The sequence below is a fragment of the Pholcus phalangioides genome, unplaced genomic scaffold, assembly GCF_987345545.1.
Source record: "Pholcus phalangioides strain wild (caught in Gottingen) unplaced genomic scaffold, Ppha-v1.0 ptg000039l_1, whole genome shotgun sequence".
NCBI classification, from domain to species: domain Eukaryota; kingdom Metazoa; phylum Arthropoda; class Arachnida; order Araneae; family Pholcidae; genus Pholcus; species Pholcus phalangioides.
This window is the reverse complement of record NW_028301625.1, coordinates 8001266-8027485: the sequence shown is the minus strand read 5'-3', so window position 1 is coordinate 8027485 and position 26220 is coordinate 8001266. Positions and strand designations below refer to the sequence as shown.

Here is a 26220-nt window from a genome sequence, read left to right as displayed (position 1 = left end):
ATCTTCTCGTAAATTAAGCTACCAGCAGAGCGTACGTTTACACGAAATGGTCCTAGAGCTTTGAAAAGAGCATTAGCCTGCTGAGAGAAGTGACAAAGTGAATTTCGATCCCGTGTCGAAATTCTTTACCAATATTCATTCCAATTTACGTTGATATTTGCTATGAAAGTAATTTAATTTTTAATTCCAGCCAGATCGTTGGGCTATTCGCCTATTGTTGGGGCAAAAACAATTGTTAAAAAAACTTTTTTTTTTCATTTAAGGTTTTGTCATTCTATAAAATTAACTAATGCAATTGGTTAGTTTTGCATGTAATCGATCAGAATCACTAACGTTTTATTTAAAACTCGATAAGAAATTGTTTCTTTCTTCATTCGCTTAGCCGTATATACTGTGGTAAATTATAACACAAAAAGATGTCATATATTTTTTAAGAGATCGATTTTGCATTTTAGGTTTATATTTCTTTTACTAGTATCATGTCATGAGCTTTCAAACGAGAATGTCAAGTTTCTTCTCAGAGCACTGTATTTGATGAAGTGAATTTATGAACTTCCGCAAATAGTTATCCGGTTTCATGGCCGATCCTCTCTCTGTGAGGGATCTGCAAATTTTTATTCGTTGCAACAACCGTTGGGGGAAGAGTAAATGCTATGGAAACTTAGATAAACAACTTCGCGTGACATACTAAAGCCGACGCCTACTTGTCAAGAAGCTTTATAAATGTAGAATTTTTGCGTCTGTAATAACTGGCATTTTTTTGATTTGGCAGACCAAGTATGCTGTCTGGGACGAACGCTATTTTATGCTCGATTTTTATTTGCTTGGCCTAGGCATGGATAAATTAACACTGGTTGGGAAACGCTCCCATGTGGTCTTGCCAAGGTCATTTCCTCTAGTGAGGAAAGGCTACACACACGGGCCATAGATGCTCATCTATGAATATTAACACACTGATGCCATCTCTCTGTATCGTTCTTCTTAGTTGACGTTCGCTACCTGTCGCTTGCATTTTTTATGATTCTTCTAGTTTTTTTGGTCTTGTCAGTGCATGGAAGGAATGCGATGTTGCGCAAATCTTAAGCGTGTATATTTTAGCCCCAGGCGTAGAACTACAATGACTGACGTTGTAATGATTTGATCTACTCAATTAGTAGAGAACATCGAATTTATAAGATACTTAATGTTTAACGTACAAAAGACGTGTTAAAAAAGGATTCACGAACGTGTCTCTTCATGTTTATTTATTCGTATATTGTAAAATGGAAAGTATAATTTTAGCTTCTTAATTATTGTTAAAAAAAGTCAATTTTCCAAATGCATTTTTTTACCCCTGTGGGCGGTTCCCTTTGAAAGTTTTCTCTTTTCGTTTCCTTTGGGTTTGTTTCTCAAAGTTATATGCGAAGGTGTTATGAGAGAGGGGAAATGTCAGTTTGGGTTGATTCATTAAGAAACCGGATGACATAAGGGAAGGTCGGAATGCGAAATTAGTTCCGACTGAGATCTTGTTGATTTTTGTGTGTGTGTCCACGTCATTCACGCCCATCACTCACCACCTTCGGTTAAGTAATGCTGCCATTCTATTTCAATGAATACGAAAAGAAAAGCATAAAGAGAAAATTTCTTTGACATACTTTATGAAAAAAAACGTATCTTTAAAACAGTTCAACAATCAATTTTATCGAAGTAGTTACACGTACGGCGCACGTAAGAATGGATTTTATTTTGTTCTGAAAAACTTGACTGGTGATTGGATAGCGATGTCTTTTAAAGCACTTAGATTTCTCTTTTTATGGTTTCATGACGCAAATTTTAAATGAACTGTTCTCTTATTCAATGGAACAGAGTGAAGAAAAGCTATTTCAAATTCTTCTCTTTTGTTCTCTGATCATATTACTATCGTAAACATATTAACAAGAGTTCCACAATCGATGCTTTCAGATAGTAAGTGGCAAAAAAAGAATGTCGGAGTTTTTCCGTTTCTTTTCCTTTCTAACCCTTTCAAGTTTCTCACAAGGTCGTCAGAAACGCTATAAAGTGTTTTTTGTTCGGATTTGAAGCAAGCTACTTGAAAACCATAATAAAATTCTATTCCATGAATCTCTGAAACACTATTTATCACGATATCACTATTTCTTACATTTTCATACTTATACTCACAGTATGAAAAAACTATCTGGGGATATTTTAAAAAAGTAATAATAAAAAAAAAAGAGCGGGATTGTTAAAATTATGTGGAACGGGAAATGTAGCGCCATCTACATTCTATTAATGCAACAACATTGAATTTTTATTTCATGTATTTATTTACAGTGAAATTATTATTTTTATTAGTAAGTGAAAATGGTTGATTTTTGATTTTCAGTTTACGTCGTGTTTTTAATTGAAAAGTTAAGTGGTTTTTTTTTATTAGAATTTTATCGATGAGCGTTTGATAAAAAAAAAGAGGTTAATTATACCGTGGTCAAGACCTTATGCGGCGATTTCATTTCGTAGTTCAACATCCACTGGTAATGCTGTTCAGTGTTTGAGTAACAAAGCCAGCATCAGTTGTTATCAGTGGCGTCGACCATCCGCGGAAGTTTGTAGAACGGGTCCGAGCACCCACAGAATTGATTCAGAAATCTAAATTTTTCCTACATGAATCTCAAGACGAGCACCCACAAGTTCGAAACATTTCCTACGCCCCTGGTTGTTATTGAAATGTTGCACGACAAATGATGACAATGATGAATAGAGCCCAGAAGTTTTTTAGGCACTAAAAATGGTAGAAATAGGCAGGCAAAAAGCACTAAAAATGCCTAAAATAGGCACTAAAAAAAGGGCATTTATAATTTTTATGGAAGGAATTGAAACTAAGGTAAGGGTTCAAAAACTAGCTGAAAAATTGGTCGCACTAATCCGTCTACTGTTTCAATTATTGTTTATAATAATTGCATTATTATTCAAGCTAAATTGATTCCAGGCCCAAAATAAAATGTTAGTGGGCACTCAAGATTAGGTCAATTCCAAGGCCACCATTACCAGATGCGAAGTCCGAAAAGAAAATGATCTGTGGGGCTCCTTCGAGTTGCGAATAATTCTCGTTTATTTGATGTATTATTTGGGGGGAATATATAAACTGAAGAGCCAAAAAAACTGGTACAGGCATGCGTATGCAAATAAAGAGATATGGAACCAATCAGAGTACGGCGCTGCGGTCGGCAACGCCTATATAACACAACAAGTGTCTGGCATAATTGTTAGATCGGTTACTGCTGCTACAATGGCAGGTTATCGAGATTTAAGTGAGTTTGAACGTGGTGTTATAGTCGGCGCACGAGAGATGGGACATAGCATCTCCGAGGTAGCGATGAAATTTGGATTTTCACGTACGACCATTTCACGAGTGTACCGTGAATATCAGGAATCCGGTAAAAAATTAAATCTACGACATCGCTGCGGCCGGAAAAAGATCATGCAAGAACGGGACCAACGACGACTGCCGAGAATCATTAAACGTGACAGACGTACAACCCTTCCGCAAATTGCTGCAGATTTCAATGCTGGGCCATCAACAAGTGTCAGCGTGAGAACCATTCAACGAAACATCATCGATATGGGCTTTCGGAGCCGAAGGCCCACTCGTGTACCCTTGATGACTGCACGACACAAAACTTTACGCCTCGATTGCTTCGAGCTGATGGACGTGTACGGGTATGGAGACAACCTCATGAATCCATGGACCCTACATGTCAACAGGAGACTGTTCAAGCTGGTGGAGGCTCTGTGATGGTATGGGGTGTGTGCAGTTGGCGTGACATGGGACATGGGACCCCTGATACGTCTAGATACGACTCTGACAGGTGACAGGTACGTAAGCATCCTGTCTGATCACCTGCACCCATTCATGTCCATTGTGCATTCCGACGGACTTGGACAATTTCAGCAAGACAATGCGACACCCCACACGTCCAGAATTGCTACAAAGTGGCTCCAGGAACACTCTTCTGACTTTAGCCACTTCCGCTGGCCACCTAAATCGCCAGACATGAACATTATTGAACATATCTGGGATGCCTTGCAACGTGCTGTTCAGAAGAGATCTCCATCCCCTCTTACTCCTACAGATTTATGGACAGCCCTGCAGGATTCATGGTGTCAATTACCTCCAGCACTACTTCAGACATTAGTCGAGTCCATGCCACGTCGTGTTGCGGCACTTCTGCGTGCTCGCGGGGGTCCTACACGATATTAGGCAGACCACCAGTTTTTTTGGCTCTTCAGTGTATAATCACTATTGTTTCTATAGTTGAAACATAGCTACCTTGTTCTATTGTTGTAAAAAAAATTATTATTTTTTGTATTATCACGTATGCGGGACTCCTTAAAGCGTGGACCATGGCTCGCACAAGGTGGGGTAGGAGTAGACAGGGCTCTGGAACCCATGTTGTTTTGATGTTATTTTTTACATCACAAAGGCACTGAAGACAAATATAACTATTTACTTTACATACATATCTAGTATTCGATTAAACTGACGAGAGTCACCCTCAAGGGTGTGCGACATATGCTGCCATACCATGACCTCAACGGATGACCTCTTGAGACAGTCATCTGTCAGCTGTACATATGCAATGCAGTCCAATGCCTGAGCAATACATATGATATAAAGCATGTGGAGAAACAAAATTTCTTATTTTCTTCGGCTTTTCTGATATGGGCTGCGTTCATCTGAAACAAAATCATTCACGTCTAACACGATCCGGTTAATGAATGGCAACACCAAAATTTTTTATCTCTCAGATCACTTATTCGCGATTAAATGGGGCTGGGAGGTTAAATTCACTAATAAACTTGAAGCTATGTTAAAATAGACATTAATGGCAGAAAGGTTCAAAAAAGGCATTTTTACAAAAAAGTTTGAAAATAGGCAAAAAAAGGCATTCGTGGCATTTTTTCCTGATCTTCTGGGCTCTAATGATGAATTTACCGCAGTTGTGGATGAAGCATCTAGTTTATAAACAAGGTAATTCGTCAACAAATGCAATAGATAACATCTGTTAGCATTCTATTTAGCGTTTAAACAGCAGAGCTAGCTTCAGACGCTATCGAAACGCAGAACTAAAATTGTTGATGTCTGCCGCAATTGTGGTGAAACATCTGGTTTAAACACTTCTGGATCACCGATTGGCAACGCGTCAATCTTAACTTGCTTTTTGTTACTCCTTTTTATTGTTATTTTTTTACTTATCATCATCCCAGGTTGATTTTGGAACAAAAGTTGTTCAACCAGATAAGTTTTTCATGTTAATAAATCTTGACGTTTTTTTCTTGAAAATCGTTTTGTAAAAACATTTTGTTTTTGAAAAAATTGTTTTCACATGACCATTTACAGCTGCATACCACCCTCAATACAAGAAAAATGCAAATCACAAAAATATCTTGTTAAATTGTACTTGATAACTTGACAAACTTTCAAGAACGTTACGGATAAATAATGGTACCGTGAGCTCGTACCAGAGTAGATCTTTGGTAAATATAAAAGTCATCGAAAGGTCTAGTGAGGTTTGGTTGCCGATTCCTGCTCTACATTATAGTATAATAATTTGGAAAAATTTCGACCATTTTGGTACAATCCATGAAAGTGTATATTCGTTATCGACAGACACTTTTGACTGCTTTAATTTTTCCTACCGTGATTACGCACTACAATTCGTACTTTTAATTGGAAAAAAATTACTTCTGTTTATCCATGTTATTGTTTTATTCTTTAAAAAAGAAAAATGAACATTGTAGCATCCTGTGGGGAAGAAGAAAACTATCATCTTAAAAAAAATACAGTCTATTGGGAGGAAGTAAGCTCTTGTAGGTCCTTATTGCTTTGGATTTATCTGGTTTTCTTTTGCAGGATATCAATCAACTTGGAATTATTTTTGTCATTCTCAAGCAAAGGGGGACCCTCAGAGGCCCTTTCAAGGCAAAAGGAACGGAAAAGAAAAATTATTATGTTGTTTTTTCCCTCATTTTTACCAGAAAATGTGTGATAATGATAGCAACCGCGGATCTTCGAATAAGAAATCCTTCGCGAGTAAAAAAAATTAAAATAACCAAGATATGTCTCGGAATCTGGGGATTTGATCAGTTTATTTTCATCCCTACAAACCTGGTAGTAATAATATGGCATTCTTGAAATTATATTGCTGTGGAACATAGTTTCCCAAACTTTTTTGTTCCATCGCCCCCTTCTTCAGAAACTTTTTTCTCTCATCGCCCCCAACTCAAGCAAACCCATAGGATCCTATGCTATATCCGTAGCTTCTATCGCCCCCCTGGACTATTCCATCGCCCACCAGGGAACGATATTGCCCACTTTGGGAAACACTGCTGTGGAACATTGTTCCGAAATATTTTACCATGTATTTAACACAAGGCAGCTTGTACTTGCGTCAGAGAAAGCTCTGTAAAAAAGACAAGATTTGTAATTCAAGATACTGTATGGCATCGGAATCGAACACGTTGAAATTTAATTCAAATCAGGATTCCGAACTGACAAATGGTTCATGCATTCACCTTCTTAGGCTCCAGGTTCATTCCTTAACGGAGACATTGTTACGATATCTTTAGAATATCTGTGGGTAGAAATTGTAGATAAACAGACCCTGTTTGCTCTCTTGTGCGAAGAATGACTATGATGTGACTACAGAAATCTGTGGAATCACGATTATATATAAGAGTTAGTCAAACCGTGGTCATAAGATTCGATGAAGTGTATCCATAAAAGGAACCCGGATATCAAGTGCAATGTTCTTCGTATGCCAATTTTCTCTGGTTTGATTCTTAAGAAGAATATTATTGTTGTTACTTTTTTGCAAGTTATTTATCTTCTTACAAACAAATATTTAGGCTTGGAGGCTTCTTTTGCTACTTGAGTGGCAGAAAATTCTATTATGGCTTTACCAACGCAAGGGCGGGAAAGTGGAGATTTCCGGCTCTTATTAATGTGAGTCAATAGCAAGTAACATTTCTTTCTTAATTGCTTTCTAATTTGCTCGACCATACGTAATAGTGTGTGTTCTTTTATTATTATTATTATTATTTTTTTTTTTGGTGTAACTTTCATCTTCGATGTTGTAACCCTGCTTCGCCAAATTGGCGATTATACGCTCCAGGGGCTTTTGATGGCCGACGGCTAAACTTACCGACGACGAGTATTCGGGCCTGTCAGCAGACAAAAAGAGTTCTTATGACAGGTGGTTGGTGCTGGACTGACTGGATGGTAGTGCTCGTGCAGTGTTATGTTAACTATATTGTTGATTTCACCGGGCTGATATTCTGTTAATATTAATTCTCTTCATTTGGTTGTTGTTACGCGCCGCTAGACACATGAAGACCTTGTGTTTCGGACTGTTGGACATGGACTCCTCCTCCACACAGGACCAGGTACTTTCGTATTGTTTGTTTATTTATGTAAATTATCAACACTTGTCCTTAAGTGAGCGTAATTGTTAATTACTCAATACAGATATTGTTGTGCGAAATTCGACCAAAACGGGCCTATTATATATTGATTTGCGGTAAATGAAGGCAATATTCGCATTCACCTAGATTCAGAAAGGGAAAAGAGATCCATAAATTTGTTGATGCTTTCTCATAATATTCAATTAAATGGCATAAAAACAAACTCTATTTTTGGTATTCTTAGAATTTTTTGTAATTTACTATGCCGTGATTTTAATCAATTCACGTTAATGGGATTACTTTCATTTATCGTGCACCAGAGGGCTGGTTCCTCGTAAGTTGGTGCCCTGTGCAAGTATAAATTTTTGGGGCCCCTTATACGTAGTATTATACGAGAAGCTATTCATAATTAGATAAGACAAGCATAATCTTTTTTATGTATTTATATATTATTAATTATTAGGGTTTTTCCCGTGATATATATGCTCTTATTTTAGGTTGCTATAGTTCAGTTATATTTGACATCCATATTTTTTATAGGCATCTTTTCTTAGCCACCTCGTTGGACAATTTGCCTGTTGTGGCATTGTATATGTATTTGTAGTCTTCTTTAAGGCAGGGCGTAAGCAGTGGAAGGGGCATGTGGGCTGTGCCTGAAACTCGACCTCGTTGGGCGTTTTGCCTGTTGTGGCGTTGTTTTTGTATTTGTAAATACAAAAAGCAGCCAATTTTTTAGGGCCCTGAAAATATGTGGGCCCTGGGCACGAGCCCTGTTTGCTCATGAGAGAAATAGGCCCCGATCTTGACATTTCTTTTCAGATCAAGATCTATTTTTTTTTTTTCAAATCTTAATTCGATATCTAATTCTTAAAAGACATTTCGATTGTCACAACTGGTATTTTGAAAGTATAGAACTATATACAGTATTAACTTCGATTTCATTATGTAACTGAGAATTTAGTTATGAAATGTTAGTGAAGGCATTTTTTTGTTTTTTAAAACCATCTTTATGGAATCGTCTTTTTCGATCTTATCTTCTGGGGCATCAAGTCCAAATGGAGCATTTTGGCAGTTTTTCCGTCTTTCTCTCCCCCACTTTGTACAAAGTTATGTTGTCTATTTTAGGAGAAAACCCCTTGTCCTGTCTACAATTTCTTGTTTGTTCCCTGGTCGTCCATAGTGAAATAAATCTGCACAAAAAAATAATTTTTTTTTCCCTTTGGCATGTTCATCTAGCAAAGTCTTCTGTTAATGCCATTAAGGATAAGAAGGACTTATGAACTGCCCAAACGTGAAAACAGTTTTTTCTCTCTCCTCGGTGCACTTGGGATTCTTCCATTCTAAAATCAGAAGAGAAGGAAGTGTGTCGAGCGGCCCCAGGGCATTGCATACTCAGTAATAGACAGACGGCATTCTTGTTGCTTTGCGATGTGTGTCACAATAATCCCGTCATCAGCATGCCCTGCACATCGCAAACTCTGCACAAGTAAAAACTTGCTGTTTTTTTTTTCTCAAGAAGGGAAATTCGCGTCCCTGAGCAGCTATACCTTCCTTTGAGAAAAATAGAATTTGTACCTAAAAATATATTTTTTCTCTCAATTCTTGCAGCGAGGCTATCATTGTACGACCATTCAAAATTTGGACACTTCGATTTCTGGAATTCTCGTTCCTGCCTTGTTTTCGTCAAGGCTATTGGAAAACACGGGAGACGTAAAATATAAAGGCAAACAAATGCTGGAGAATTCGTTAAAATCAACATTCCTCATATTTTATTTTATAAATCTCACCATATGACTATTTCTAGCCTTTATTTATTTATTTTAGGAAAATGTTATGATGCGTAATTGAAATTAAATAGAATGATTATCTTTTCGGATCTTTATTTATTTCATATACAGTATAATTTCAATACATTACCGCCTATGTTAAATTTAGACATGTAAACATGCATTGGTTCTGATTTCAGACTTTATTTCTTTTTACACAACTTTAATTTATTTTCAGGTATTTTCCGTTACGTATAATTTAACTGGTTTGGAGGCAAAAATAAATGTGACAGTAGACAACATTAATTAGATCAAAGAATGATTTACCCACACAGTTCCGTCATATCTTCGTTCCTTAGGTACACATGTGTACCTTCATTTTTAATGGTTGTAATGATTTTTTTTTTCAGTTAAGACTTAAGGTATGCGTAAGGGTACCTATGGTCTCAAATGGTAATAGTAAAGATATCCACCCAAATCTCAATTAATTAATTTTTCAATTTTCTTTTTAAAAAGCATTTGGACATATAATATAAACACAAATCAATCGGAATTTTTTTTTTAATGATTAGTTTTTGTCTCATGTTTAAAGAGGTTAAGAATCATGGGCCCTCGGGCGATGGGATTTTCTGAGGCCCCTACCTATCTAGAAATGCCCGCCTACCAATTAGCATGCTTACTTACTCTAGAAATTTTTAACTGAGTCCCCCCGGGCCGTGACCGTTGGGCCCATGCGTTAAGACGACACTGTTCCCACCTAAAGAGTTTTTGTATAGAGTGATACAAATGAAAGTAAAATAGCACGATAGTCGATCGTAAAATAGTCGATGCTATATAAAAAGCGAGCTTATATCTCATCAATATATGTTTTGGGTTACCAGAGAAAAATGTGGCCTTAAAAATGGGTCTTTTTGTTGCGTTTCAGAAGCGTGTCATACACTGAATATCAATCCATATAGTTTTTCCTTTGGCTATTTTAGAAAGATGTTTGTGAACTGTGCTTTTAAGAATTTTAAGAATCATTGCTAAGTTTCGAATGGTAAATTTGGTTTATCCTTCTATTTCCCATTCTCAGACCTCGTCATCCACAGCAACGTGCTTTCAACTCCGATCCTCATTTTCTATACTAAGAAATTTCCAATTTTATAACGACACAACCTTAAATATTTTGATTCCTGTAAAGCAGTGCTTCTCAACATTTCTGAAAACAAGGACCAGTAAAATGTCTGAAAGAAATTGACGGACCACTTGTGTCCCGTATTACGGAACATTTCTGTAATTTTCGTTGTTCCGATATTTATATTGCGTTATACATTTGTCCCGTTTTTTCAACGATACATATTTGAATTTGTGATATCTTATGTAGTGAATACACAGCGCTTTTTCATAATATAAATTACATTATGGTAATTATGGTAAAAATTATAGGGTCTAAATATTCATCTCACATATTTGTCAGGTGAATTTTAATTACGATTGGTGATTGTGCCTACTTGTTTTTGATGACAATTGGTGATGTCCCATATTTTACGGATTACTATTTAAGATTCCAGTTAACCGAATTTTTCTCAATGAAATATGGTCATCATATCATTTGAGTATTTTTTCGTGAGAGAGAGAAATACATTTTTGTTTACTGAGATTTGTAGCAACCCTTTATTTCCACAACATTAAGCAACTTTAGTAGTAATTAGCAAATTGTATTTAAAGCAATAAATTGCCATTTTTGGTAAAATTCAGTGACATCTCGTATTTAGAATCACAATTTCTTGCATTCTCCTCGATGATGTATGGTGAACCTAAGCATGAAGGTATAATTTTATTTTAATCCAATATGGATGTTATTAATATCAATAACGGATGAATAATTTTATCAAATCTGTCTGCGGACCACCTGTGCCATCGTCGCGGACCATAGGTTGAGAAACACTTCTGTAAAATATCACCTCTCTGATATTTTACAGCAGTAAAATATCCTGTAATTTATAAATATACAGTAATAAATAAATATATAGGCCCCTATCAGAGAAAATTTTCACCTTCATACATTTTTAAAAATTGGTTTCTAGTGCTTGAAATGAGATTTGTTTTTAGCCATATTGAACACTGTAAAAATATTAGAAATACACGGAGTACAGTAAAAGCCAGATTCGATAAATCTCTGTAGACTTTAAACTACTCTGTGTTACCACACAATGTCAAATGTTACCAAAAAGAAATGTCAGTAGTAGGGATGGTCCGATTATTTGATTAATCAGGTAAATCGATCAACTGTTAATTGCAGTTGAAAATTTTAGTTGAGTTAATCAACTCGATCAATCCGATTAAAATTCGATTAAAATTGTTTTAAAAGTTATAACTTGATTTTCTTGACAAAACCACTTGAATGTCTTACAAATTATGTTCCTATACATAACATTTTGAATAAGGGACCATTATTTAAAGATATTTGAATCAATATTTTGATCAAATTTTTCGGTATGGAGAAATAAAAGTCAATTTAACGAAAACATGATTCAAAGTGAGTTTGATGGCAGTTTCAGAAGACAGGATCAAAATTTATTGTCTTGACTGTGAACAGCAGTTTTCGTATTGGGAAGCTTCATACTCCTCTCTCCCCGAGTACTGTTAGGGAGGAGCGTCTGGAAAAACAAGCAACAGCAGAGTCTCGATAATTCGAGGTCAACGGGACTGAGGCCAACTCGGATTATTAAAACAAAAAACCAAAAACAAAATTGAAATCGACTTGTACGGGAGGAGGGGGCTTTGGCTTATCTATCCGTATTTACCCCCACCTATTTTGTCCTTGATTCAGTGCCTTAGTTCAGTGGTCCGCAAACATTTTCCCATCTGCGACTCCCTTGGTCTCATCATCGTTTATCCGCGGCTCCTCAGAACTGTCTGGGGGAAAAAAATCACTTCAAAGCACTGAACAGGCCGGGACATCGGAGATCTTCAACGCATGACCCGCCGAGCTCTTTGATAACGTGTGTAACCTAGTGACCCGCGGCCAGACTAACACGACAAATGTGGAACGCGATGTCAACGGTTGGAGATCCCCTACACCACGCCAACTTTTCGCGACGCCTCTGACAGAGGTTGGTGACGTCCTCAGGAACCTCGATGCACACTTTGAGAACCATACTAGCTTAGTTTATCAAGATCAGGTCTGCCAAGACCGATGGTCTCTTTATGAGGAAGGCTGACAGCGGCTCTCATAACCTGGGACCCGATATATGAACGTTATTACTATATTTTTACACTATAAATTTACCAAAGAAGGGCCTGTGGAAATTTCTCTCGTGGGCGAGGGGTGGGGGGGGGAGAGATTCCTAACCCCCTAAAAATTGAAATTACTCACATTCGTAGGAAGAATCAAACGAAAGAAATACGTAAGGTGCTTTGAGAAGGAATTTTTCAAAATTCCCAGTACCTCGTATTATCCGGAATCTCGAACTTACGAGACTCGAATAATCGAGACTACTGTACGATCGAAAGTAGTTTCGGAATCAGCGACTAACCTAAAATAACCGATTTTCTAAGAAAAACACGACAAGATCCAAGTGTAGGAATTCCAGTGCTTGACAAGTAATGTCTGGCATAATGAATTGCTTTTCTAACAGACACACAACTTTAATTTCTTAACCTATTCCTGTATGTGTTTAAAACTGGCGGATAGGTAATAATAATAGGTGAAAATAAACAAAATATATTTTTGCAGCATCAATTACACTATAGTATATAGTTACGAAAAATATTTGATTAATCAGTCGATTAATCGATTAAACTTTTTCGATTAACAAATTGTAATCGATTTTCAGCCGTAGTCAATATCTGAAACATGCGCCTACCAAAAACTTATAAAACATTCGAGATGACTGATAAATATTTATTGTATTTTCTCCTTATGAACTTCCTATAAAAACAAAAAGTAATTAATGATTTTTAAGCTCCCAAAGTAGTTTAAGGGGCTTGGTGCACGCAAACTTTCCAAAAAACACATTTTCCAATTTTTAAATATGTACTATGAAATTTTCTGTGTCTAACTGCGTTGAAGTTTTTGTTCTACCTGTACTAAAAATATTTTTAAAATATTTTAATATAAACTGCTGGCAGGCATTATATATATATATACACATGTGTTAATGTTTTTTGTTAGATAAGGAACATTTTTTTTTCAAACACTACTCATTCAAATGTCTTGAAACTTTGTATGTCTCAACACTGTGGTGTTACATACTTTAATACGAGGATTTTTTTATTAAAATTATTTTAAAAATTTTTATGGCACAAAATATGGTTAAATTTTGGTCATTTTTGAAAAACTTGCATTTAGTTGAAGTTAAAAAAATGAGAAAAAATAACCAACAATTAAAATTCTAAAAGCTCGTGTTAAAGTACGTAACACCATAGTGTTGAGAAACATACTAAGTTTCAAGACATTTGAATGAGTGGTATTCGAAAGAATATTCCTTATCTAGCAAAAACTTAGTTTTGAGAATAAAGCATTTTAGTGGGAGAGAAAAACATTATTATGTGTAATGCCTGCCAGCAGTTTATATTAAAATATATTTTTAGTACAGATAGAACAAAAACTTTAACACAGTTAGACGCAGAAAATTTCATAGTATTTAAAAATTGAAAAATGTGTTTTTGGAAAAATTTACGTGCACAACACTCTTAACATCAATTTCATCAGAACAGTTGGTTAAGATTTCAAAGCTGAATCATTGATTTCACCAGTGAGAAATTCTTGTAATTGATTCAGTGATAGGAGTTTTTATGGTAGTATAACGAGTTTTTAAAATGAACTTAATGTGTGTTTTTGTTTTCTTTTAACTTTTTCTGTTATTTTGCGTTCTATATGCCCATCAGTGTTCAAAATAGATTACGGCCATTTTCTGCACTTTGATGGACTAATCAGACCGGGACCTATAGTATAGAGCTTATTCTTAATTAACAAACATGACTATTCTACATTGGTATTCAAACGCAGACCTGTCCATAGCAGAATGTTAACTTATTGTGGTATAAACTAAATAAAATTATACTTTCTTGATAAATATCATAATAAATCACGATATACTTCAGCGCATAAATTTCCATAAAACATTGGTTTAGAAACCAAATGCCTGAGCTCTCTGAAAGAGAAAAACACCAAAACAACATCATGTCTCTAAACAACGGGAAAACTTGTCCAAGCTCAATGCGTACGTTCAAGAAGAATGCGGAACATTGCTCGAAGCATTCTCTATGAGAAAAAAACACTCACACACACACACATAACACATCTCTCTGTGTTATACCGATTCATTCACCTTCTAAAAAACAGAAGGTTGGGGGGGGGGGAAAGAACACAACTTTTTTTTAATCGTTTCTTGTGTTATTGTTATCGTGCGTGGAGCGAACTTGTGGAACAGAAGCAGAAAAAGTGACAAAATTAACTAAAAAAGCACACACACATACAAACGAAGAAGCAGGAAAGTTAGCAAAGAAACAATCAAAATAATAAGAATTAGGTCTTAACCTTTTCCTCCAGACCTACACTACCACAAATGAGGTACGAATTCTTTGTGGAACGAACGAACTTGCTTGGACAGGTTTAAAATAAAACACGAGCAGTTCATAGGCTAATAAGTCAACATTGTCCTATTTTCTTCTTCATTTATTAAAAAAGGAAAGATTTTTTTTCTTTATTTCTGTGAACTTTGAAATTCATTTTAAAAAATGAAATTCTAGGAATCCAGGAGATCAAAACTTCTTAATGGATAACTCTTTGTTTAAACGAACTTATTTCTCATTCAGTTTTACATGATATGCTTGAATTGCACGCAAAAAAAAAGAAACAGGAAAACTTTATGCGAGTAATGGTGTAGAATATTTACATCACTAAATTCTGACAAGTACACACAGTACAAGAAAAATATTGTACAACATTAATGCATACAGGGTAAAGAATACCATCTATATTTACATGACCATCTTATAAAGCAGGGGTACTTAACCTTTTGGTGTGGGGGCCGCGTGAGGGATTAAAAAACCTGTCAGGGGCCACTTAATTGGTTTGATAAACGGTCGCGGGCAGCAATCAAATAATATGTTTCATGACTGAATGTTTTTTTTACATTTTATATTGCGTAATGAAAATTTTTAAATCAAAGCCAACGAATTTTTTTAACATAAGACCTGTCTACTCCGGATAGTGGTGCAACTTTAACTACCGACCCGTTGGAATTAAGCGTGGATGCTTCAAAAAAAGGACCCAATGTTGGATATAATCACTGTTTAATCACCATCCGATAAAAAAGACCAAACAATACTTGTGCAAAAAATCATTCACTTCATTTTTACAAAATTAGGTTTGAGGTCACGGGCCATGAATTAAGCGTTTATGTTATAAAGAACAAAAAAAAAGCTTAAGAAAAACATGCAGTGGAACTTCGGTTAACGAGCAATTCGCATAACGAGCAAAAATTTTGAATAAATTTTGACTCGTTTAACGAGCGATGATTCGCATTGCGAGAAAAAAATTCCCGCCTTGTTTATTTATTTTCACGTTATCACAACTGAGCTTATGGTTTTTCGCTTTCGTCCACACACGTACTTCGGAATTGTAGGTAATATTCTCTCCTACAGTCTCCGGTCAGCGTGCCTCACACGAAAAATGAACACACGTACAAGCGCGACTGTTCACGATACGAAACTAGATATAGCGTTGTAACTACGCATATGTGCGCTTGAAGTTTTTTTTTTTTTTTTTTTTTGATTCAGCTTGGAGAAACCAGCCATGTGGGCTGATTACATAATTGAACGTGACTTTGAGGGGCAAGCTTATGAACAGGAGCCAGCATTTGTCAAAGAGATTTTGTATCTTTGGGGACCATGGGACTGGAAGTACATGAGGATGACATTCAAGAACTAGTTATTGAATATATCCAGGAGTTGAGCGTAGATAAACTAATAGATCTCCTTTGCACGCAACAGCAAGAGTTTATGGAGGGTGTCATATCTGAGGAAGAGAGAAGTGATGAGAAGTTCCTCATTATTCAAATGAGATAAGAGTGATATATAGGCTGTGGGAATGTGCAAAATTTTGCAGAAAAGAGCCAATCAAACAAAGTTGTAGCAAAGCGAGTAGGGGTGCGGTAGCCCGGTCGATAAGATACACGCCTAAAGGATGTTTAGAGGTGTCGCGAGTTCGATACCCGGTTCGTCCTCGTCAGAAAACTTTCCTGACAGCGGTACAACAGAAACGGCGACATGACCATAGCAAAAAATTGCTACCGCTGGAAGTTCCCCCATCGAGGGGTTAGCGCACCAACCTCTAGATGAGTATAAGAAAACAAGCCTGCCATTCGGAATCGGCGATAAATTGTAGGTCCCGATCTAATTAGCCTTCGCGTGCGAAAAATGACCGTGGTGCCACAAAAATGATCAAGCAAAGCGAATAATGAATCTGTCCAACGACAATGCAATTTCTCATTTCCGAGAAATCCTAAAAAGAAGGCAAAAACAAGTGCCACTGGATGGGTTCTTTTAGTCACACAAAAAGAATAAGTTTACAAACAACAGAGTCCGTAAATCGTCCTAAACGATAGGTCTCCTCTCTCTCGTTTTTACGAGTAAGATATCATAAACATTATCGTGTTGTATGTTTGCTTATATATGGCGTCATTATATCATATATATATTTTATTGTAGTATTTATTTATTATGTTATTACTGTGTTGTATTATTGATTGAATACCGTTTTTATTTGTCATTTTTATGTTAATGAATATTGCGGAACGAATTTTATATCCCAGTTTCCATTATTTCCTTACGGGGAAGTTTGGGCGCCGTTCAAGTATTACGTCAGCAAATTTTTAGCCATTTTTGACTCCCTCCGTCAGCAAAACTCTGACCCCCCTCCCCCTTGTCAGCAAAATTTCGTCAGCGCTGCCCCCACCTCCTAACGCATATGGTGGGATCAGAAACGTACGCGGAGGAGAGAGGGCATAGGGGGCTCGTGCGCCTCCCCACTCAGACGAAAAAAAACAATTTTTAAAAATTAAAATTCGAAAGAAAATAACTTTATATGTTGTTGTAATCGATTTCTGTGTTAATTTCAATGCTATTTGAAGGGTAAGAACTCTCTCAAGGGAAAATTTCTCTTTAAGAAACTCATTGCGACCTACTTTTTAAGCCATATATGGTAAACCCTTGACCCGCGGACCAAATGTGGCCCTAAAAGTTATCTGATGTGGCTTGCCCCCGCAAACCCAATTCTGTAAAAATGAACTAAGCGGCACATTTTTACAGATCGCTTAAATGACCCGTGGTACAATTCCAGAGCATTTAAGTGGCCCGTGGCACATTTTTAAGATCACTGAAGTAGGCCCGTGACACATTCAAAAATCACTCAAGTAACCCGCGACACAGTTCCAGAACAGTTAAACGATTCGTGGCACATTTAGAGATCCCTTGACTAACATGTGGCGCAATTTTAGAGCACTTAAGCTCTCACCCCCCCCCCCTCCAGTACGGTTCTACATCACTCAAGTTATCCGCGGAACATTCCCAAATTATTTAAGTGATCCGTGGCATAATTACGGATCACTTGAGTGATGCGTTGCACAGTTTCAGAGCACTTAAGCGGCCCGGACACATTTCCATAGCACTTAAGCAGCTCGGACACATTTCCTGAGCACTTGAAGGATCCGTGATGACGTAAGCATCATCCAAACCCCCTCCCCACCTTGTCATCAAAAGTCAGCAAATCGGAAACCCTCTCTCCCCCCATCGATACTGACGTAATACTTGAATGACCCTTTTGAGTCTATATACGAGTGCTTCGGATAACGAGCACGTTGGCGGAACGAATTAAGCTCGTTAACCAAAGTTTCACTGCACCTGGAGAAAAGGTCCTAATATAGCGTTTGATCATCTCTTATTAGGTTGTACAAGACTGACACCCAGGGCCGTAACTAGGATTTTTGCTGCCCGGAGCAACATGACTTTGCCGCTCCTACAACTTTAAAATTCAATAATTTTATAACGGTTTTCTTTGTTCCCACCTAAAACTGCCTCCCTCTAAATATTGCCGCCCGGGGCAGTTGCCCCTCCTGCCCATCCCCTCTCGTTCTGACCCTGCTGACACCGACAAGGCATAATTTGAATCATGTCATCTGTGACAATCTCTGCAAGAGGCATTCCATTCTCCTCTATGAATTTTCTTCGTAGTTCTTTGATCATTTTTGTCGCATCTCGGTCATTTTCTGCACACGAGGGCTAATTAGACCCCGGGACTTACAATTTATTGCTGATTCCGAGCGGCAGCCCTTTTTTACACTCACCGAGAGGTTGGTGCGCTAACTCCTCTGTGTGGACTCCCTGCGGTAGCAATCTTTTTCTGTGGTCATGTCGCCGTACCTGTTGTACCCCTGTGTCAGGAAAGTTTCTGACAAGGATGAACGGGGTATTGAACTCGCGACACCTCTAAACCTCCTTTGGTACTTTAGGCGAGTATCTTATCGACCTGGGCTCTCTACCGCGCCCTTTTCTTCGTGGTTGCTGCAGAGTTATGAACGCTGGTTGCTATACGAAAGGCATCTACAGTGGATCCCGCTTATAACATTTTTCCCAGTGAAGGATCATTATTCTGTACCGCTTACAAACTGGTGGTTGAGAATAGGAGTAAACTATTTGACCGCACAAGAGCTTAAGAGAAGCTAAATACGAATCTAGCTATTTATTGCGAAATCTAAAGAAATAATTCTTGAATAGATTTTAAATTTTAGCAAGAACTTCTTATTGAAGAAGCGCCATTCGGAATAATCAATAATCTTGTAGGTTTCGGTCCCATTAGCCCTCGTGTGTATAAGACGTCCGTTGGTGGGACAAAAACAATCAGATAAATGAAACAACAAATTATGAAATAATCTGCATCATCGTTTCAAACGGAAGTAAATTGAATTAATTTTTTTTCTGGAAATTTAGATTTGTATAAATACTGATGACTGTATAATACTGATCTTTTTTTAACATTTGAAAAAATTTACTTTCATTCATCGTTATAATTATCTAATTTTAAAGATCTATTTTAGGACAATTCGCAATAAAAAAATAATAAAAGTGGGTTTTTTCGCATTTTTTTATTGAACAATTAATTGATTCTGGAACCTTGATTCCAAAATTTCACCTTAATGACCAGTTGCAGTGTGTATTCAAAAGACTGGGTGTTCACTTGTTCTATGAAGTTGTTTGCAGTTTCTTTTCATTTCCTTTTTGTAAGTAGTATGAATGGGGCACCATCTACTGTTTGTTTGTTTTGTCGTAAGATGATGATTTAAATGATGCAGTAGGTATAGTCCTACCGTCCACTTTTCACGGGACGTCGTGCGTCTTGAAAAGCATCGCTGAGCATCAACTAAACAAAGTCCCTATTCACGGTTTACGACTGGCTTGACAGCAGGGTTTTCTGTTGAAGTTGCCATTTAGGTGTTTCAATTCATGAGAAAAAATGCGTTGATTGTATGTTTAATAAAGAAATCAACATGGAGCATTGGCCAAAATAAATAGGTTCACTGCATCTAACCAGTGAACGCACTTTGTCGGGAAGAAAGAACGTAGAAAAGACGTTCGAAGTAAGGTTACCTCGAGAAAGACAAACTTGATTCCCCACGATGCTTTCATAATATCAATCGGTGATTATCATTATTAATGCGGAATATGGAGAGACACCGCTGAACACCATACTATATCATTCATTGCTCCAGAAAGCTCTGACTCGGCATCATTGCTATCATTCCCGTTGTGGGAATCCAGCCGCTCCCAACGTCATACAGTTCGTCAACGTGGAAGTATGGTTTGGATTAAGATTTTTGATTCAGCATTGATAGCATATCTGGTGGGAATAACGTGCATAATAACAGCACACTGACACGATGACTTGGTACATTTTGTCGCATTACCTTGTATTCGAAAAATGGCAGAGGTTGTTTTCAGCAACAACCTCTACACACCAAACATCAGCAGGCGGTCTCTGCAAGGCACTCAGACACTGCATTAGCTAGCACGTGTGAATAAGGGCAGTGATACACATGCTACTAAGTAGCACGAAAGCATGCTACTAAGTAGCACGAAAGCACGCTACTTTCAAGCATATGGTACCAATAAGCAAATGATTAGCACGTGTATTCGAAATGAGCAAGCTTATTGAAGAGCAAGACGCCGGTCTATTTTTCTGTGCTTGATAGTATGCAGTTAGAGGAAAAGAAGTTGATAAAACAAGTCTAAAAAAACACGCTCTCACGGGTTTACTACGAACTATAGTTTTGTTATTACTTTGTAATAATAGCTCGATGAGTGGATGGAAAACTTTTAAATTTATTATTTTTCATAAGAACATTGAATGCTTATGGAGTACCGACTGTACACTAAAAATTGCTCCACCAATTTTGTTCATTTTTGCGGAGGAATAATTGATAAGACCGGAAAAATATCGTACACATAATTTTTTGTGAAATTTTTAAGAGCCAGAGCATAACTATTAAGAAGTCCCCAACGAATATAAGGCAAATATACGAAAAATACAAAAATGCCTAATGCATTTCGACGCCCAGTGGGTGTCGTCTTCAGATGTAAAAATATTTAGCCACTAACCACGCTGACCGAGGATCCCATTTGGGTTGGATACCAAATCTTAACTCTCGGTTGCTCAGCGAGGGAAAAAAGTACGTCTGTTCACTTAAAACGTTGTGGTCAGACTTAACAAAGCTTATTTACAAAGCTCATTTAGATATCAACGAATCTACATATATTCGATACATTCGGGCCTTCAAAAATGTATTAGTAAACGACAACAAATCATCACCATCGATTGCAATGCTATGGCTTAGATTCATTACGAGCGGGAATTCTAAGAAAATTCGTATAGACCAATCGGGTAGCTCCATATCGCGAGCGTCCAATCAGGGCGCTGCATTAGTCTTACACGCAGGCTTTCAGCTTCATTCCGACCACGAAGTTTAAAATAAGTAGACGTGCTTTTTTCCTCGAGAGTTAAGATTTGTATCCAACCCAAGTGGGATACTCGGTCAGCTTGATTAGTGGTTAAATATTTTTACCTGACACCCACTGTGTGTCGAAATGCATTAGGAGTTTTTGTAATTTTCATATATTTGCCTTATTCGTTGTGGTGACTTCTTAATATTCTTAGGCAAAGTTTATCTACTCTTTCAGAGCATAGCTTCCCCCCAACCCCCCAAAAAATTATTTATTTCGTGTTACTCATTCATAGAGACACGTAAATTTCTCAAATAAAAAGTCCAAATTTCGCAAAAGATCCAAATTTTACAATTGGAAATTTCGCATTTCTTGACAAAAATAATTTTTGAATCAAAAATTTTGCAATTGTTGGCTGTACTAAGTATTGTACTTAGTAAAAAAATCTAGAGTTCCAGTGCGCTCAGCAAAATTGCTACTCATTTTGACTTGAAAAAGTGTAAATTATCGAGATTCGTGGAAAAGTGGTGAAAATCAAATTTTCGCATTTACTGGATTTTTCATATAAAAACTGGCACATTTCGCATTTATCACACCCATTTCTTGAATACGAAAAATTACGTATTCAAGAAATGGGTGTGAAATTTATTAGTCAAGCATTGAGTGTGGCACACATACAAAACAAACCATACATCAAAAGTATGCTTATAACAAGCAAGGCTTTGACTGTGCTAGGCCCTAGCAAATGTATACGCACGGCGATCATGCTATAAACCAGCACGATACCTAGTGGCAGCTGAGCAAGCTTTTTAGTAGCATGTGTATCACGGACTTATATATAAATGCTCTTCCCTGCAAGAAAAACCTAGACTCTCTCTAAATGCAAATACAAGGCCACAACAGGCAAAATGTCCAACGAGGTGGCTGAGAAAAAGATGCCTATAACAAATATGGATGAATCATGGATGAAACTACGGATTACCATCAACATCATATGTTTAGCAGTACCCCAACATGCACATAAAAATGCTTATCCAATCAATGCCACGGTGAATATTTTATCCATAGCGCATTATGGTGGCTTGCATATCCCCCCGGTATACACTATCGGTCGGAGCGTGCAGTATTTCAAAATAAAGATCACACGCTCAAAAAAGGAGTTTTCCTATCTGTATTTCATGTATTCCTTCATGATGTTGCATTTTTTCTATCAGGTATTGTTGTTGGCAAATACCGATGAAGCCATTACCTCTTGGATCGGCAATACTCGACATCAAGAGATATGAGCCAGTTAGAACCATTGCATCGTTATCCGTCTCGAACATATCGACGGCCATCTTTAAAGAAAAATGAAAGTCATCTTATGCATATAATAACAGGACCTCGTGCTGTCTTCTAATGAGACGGAATATTCTCAAGCATGGTTTGGTCCATCATTCTTCTCAGATGCACGTTCATATAAATTACCGAGGATGAAGGAAGGTAGGAAGGGAGCTGAAATAATGTCTGATGTTAGACATTACGTGGCCGAAGCAACTTATGCTGTTATTAGCGTGTGTGAAGTCCTGGAAAAAAACGGGGACAAATCAGAGGTTAGTTAACTAAACATATGCAAAAGCCCCCGAAGCTATTAATCAAATCTGCAACCATTAAAAGTTGTGACCCTGAATACAAAGCAGCCTTTATTGTATGTTATGTTGTGTGCATGTGTGTGCGGCTTTTCTCTTTTCTTCTCGTTCTTGGTACAGTTCTTGAGGAATACGACCACATTGTGGTTGAAAAAAACGGGGCGTTGATTGGACAGTTAGTTTTTATGTGAGAGAAAGAGAGAGAGAGCTCTACATATGAAATAGGAAATATTAATTATTTTGATGGCGAGATTCATTTTCCTAAAGAAAAAATGGTGCTGGATATTTTTTTTTAAAGGCCATAATGAATTTCGACTTGGGTTTTATTAGTTCGATGTTCAACAAACTCCTGTTAAAGAACTGACCGTTGTTTATGAGTTTCGGGGTTTTTTTTTTTCAACGAAAGCCTTCAGGTAACAAATGTGTTTAACCTCTTCTAGCCTTTTCACCCCCAATCTCTCCTTATCTTTCCCTCTTTAATCCCTTGGAGCGACGAAGACGACACTTGGGCTTCAAGAACGTGTTACCGAAGACAGCAAAACACAATCTCGAGAAAAAAACTAGTTGATGTTGTTGCTATTGCATCTAGAAGCTTTCATGTGATTCGAAATGTGCGGGGAAAAAACACCAAATGTTTTTTTTTTTAATACTTTCCCATATCTTGATGTAGTAAAACAGTATGAGTAGAACTCGACGATACCTTGGAGATGCTCCTACAGTGAAAGTCCGATATAATAGAGCTTATAATGAGAATCTCGCTTAAATTACTGATTTGCAAGTGATTGTCAAATAACTAATGTTAAAGATACAAAAAATATTCAGTTATAAAATGAGAGTTGAAAATTTTAGAAATCTTTCGTTACAACGTCAAAAAATCTCAAAAAAAGCGCCCGTTTCTCTTTCTTCAAGAGTTAAGATATGGATGACGTTGCTCACATATGCTGCTCCTCATAAACATTTCTCTGAGGTACTTCTAACAAAGAATAAACATAGAAAAGTCGCATTTTTACCCTCCTGTATTCTGGTTTTCCCACCACACACACGAGATATGTGACGATTTTATTAGACTTTAGTCTCTCCCAGTGAATGACACGGTCACTCTGCCTTTGCTTATTTAATTACAATTGACTTAAAAAGCTCGTTAACTTATAGTTTAAAGTCGTGATGGCAAATTGTGCTAGAAAAACTTATCCGATTAGCGGGAAGGGGTCATTCAAGTATTACGTCAGCATCGATGGGGGGTTTCCGATTTGCTGACTTTTGATGACAAGGGGCGAGGGGGGTTTGGATAATGCTCACGTCATCAACCACCCTTTATGAAATATTTTTAATGGCATCTTATTCGGTGCGCCAAAAACGGAAAAAAACCTTTCGATAGTTATTGGGCACCTGAACTAACATTCTACCCGTTGATAAGTCATTCCCTACAGAGCCACTTTAATGATCCGTGAAACATTTCACGATCCTTCGAGTGCTCTGGAAATGTTTCCGGGCCGCTTAAGTGCTCTGGAACTGTGGCACGCATCACTCAAGTGATCCGTAATTATGCCACGGATCACTTAAGTAATCTGGGAATGTTCCGCGGGTAACTGAGTGATATGTAGAACGCACTGGGGGCCGCTTAAGTGCTCTAAAACTGTGCCACATGTCACTCAAGGGATCTCTAAATCTGCCACGGATCGTTTAAGTGTTCTGTAACTGTGTCGCGGGTTACTTAGGTGATCTTTGAATGTAAAAGTGATCTTTGAGGCCTACCTCTCAGTGATCTGAAAATGTGCCACGGGCCACTTAAATGCTCTAGAATTGTGACACAGGTCATTTAAGCGATTTGTAAATGTGCCGCTTAGTTCATTTTTACAAAATTAGGTTTCGGGGGGGGGGGGGGGGACAAGCCACAGCAGATAACCTTCAGGGCTACATTTGGTCTGCGGGTGAAGGGTTTACCATGTATGGCTTAAAGGGTGGGTCGCAATGAATTTCTTAAAAGAGAAATTCTGAGTTCTTACCCTTCAAATAGCATTGAAATTAATAGAAATGGATTATAATAACATATAAAGGTATTTTCTTTCGAAATTTTAATTTTTTTTTAAATATTTTTTTGCATTAAAAAATAATTTTTTTTCCTTCTGGGGGGAGGGAGGCGCACGAGCCCCCTATGCCCCCCTCCCGCGTACGTTTCTGATCCCACCAATATGCGTTAGGAGGTAGGGGGCAGTGATGACGAAATTTTGCTGAAAAGGGGTGAGGGGGTTAGTTTTGCTGACTTTTGCTAGCAGGGGGGGGGGGTCAAAAATGGCTAAAAACTTGCTTACGTAATACTTGAACAGCCCCAAATATATTAACAGGTCTATAAAGCCATGATTAAAATTGGGCAGATATTAATAATTAAGAATTATACTCATTCACACACACAGTTGGTCGACTAAATCGCTTTAATACTAACGAAATTCTATGAAAAAATGTTCAGAACTTTCGTGAGAAAGAGAATCAACTGTTGTGAGACAAAAAAATAATTTTCAGGACTATTCATTCACTAATATTAGAACGAAATACGATGAAACTTTATAACGATACGTTGCGGACTAAGAAATAATATCGTTGTAGAGTGATTATCGTTATATCGAGAGTAAGCAGTTTAACATTAGAGTATAGACATTTTCAAACAAGACTTGAAAAAATATCGTTATATCGAGAGAGAATATATTATATCGTTATATCGAGTATCGTTGTAGTGAGTTTTCACTGTAAAGATCTTTTCATGCAGATAAAATAGCAATTCTCAACAATTTACAACGTAACGGAGCAAAAAAAATCTGATGTTAGTTTATAACCAGTCCGTTATAACGACAATTTTCCTCGTGATAATGAGCTCTCGTTATAAACTTTTTTTACTGTATTCACATTTTTACCTGCTCTATTAACTATTGATTGCTATATCAACGTATGTTGAGAATATCTGTTGTTATTAAATCAGTAAATATACGACTCTAGTAAAAGAATGATAGAATTATTTTATATACAATGGTTTCGACACCTTATGGGTGGAGTACCATTCGACCTTCTTGATATTGCGGTCAGTCAGTGGTGTCTATATGTCTTCAATTCTTCGGAAGTCGTCAGAAATAACAGCAGCAGGATCAGGTGTCAGCACAATAATTAGCCGAAATTAAACGGAGGATATTTCCTTTTGAGTGTCGTATTTACGAAAATTATCCCATTTAATTTGTGACAATTATCATAAAAGTGTTTCGATTTTAAAAAATAATAAAGTGACGGGCTGCTTACTTTGAGGTCGTATGGTGCTTGGATTTCAAGGTTATCCCTGGTTTTCTGGTTCTAGACTTACTGAATGTTGTAACACAACAATTAAGTAACAATTCTCAACAATTTACAACGTGACG

General features: G+C 37.2%; 1 protein-coding gene across 3 annotated transcripts in view; it reads left to right on the top strand.

Annotated features, from left to right (window-relative positions):
• The window catches only part of LOC149065528 (tight junction protein ZO-3-like), a 238325-nt gene that overhangs the window by 35773 nt on the left and 176332 nt on the right, over window positions 1-26220 (top strand). Inside the window, exon 1 of one of the 3 annotated variants that reach the window (XM_089253420.1) lies at window positions 7197-7422. The exons of the other annotated variants lie outside the window; for them this stretch is intronic. Coding sequence (XP_089109546.1) covers window positions 7366-7422 — 57 coding nt within the window. The 5' untranslated portion in view covers window positions 7197-7365. Of the gene's footprint in view, window positions 1-7196; window positions 7423-26220 lie in introns of those variants that run through there. 3 annotated transcript variants of the gene reach the window in all.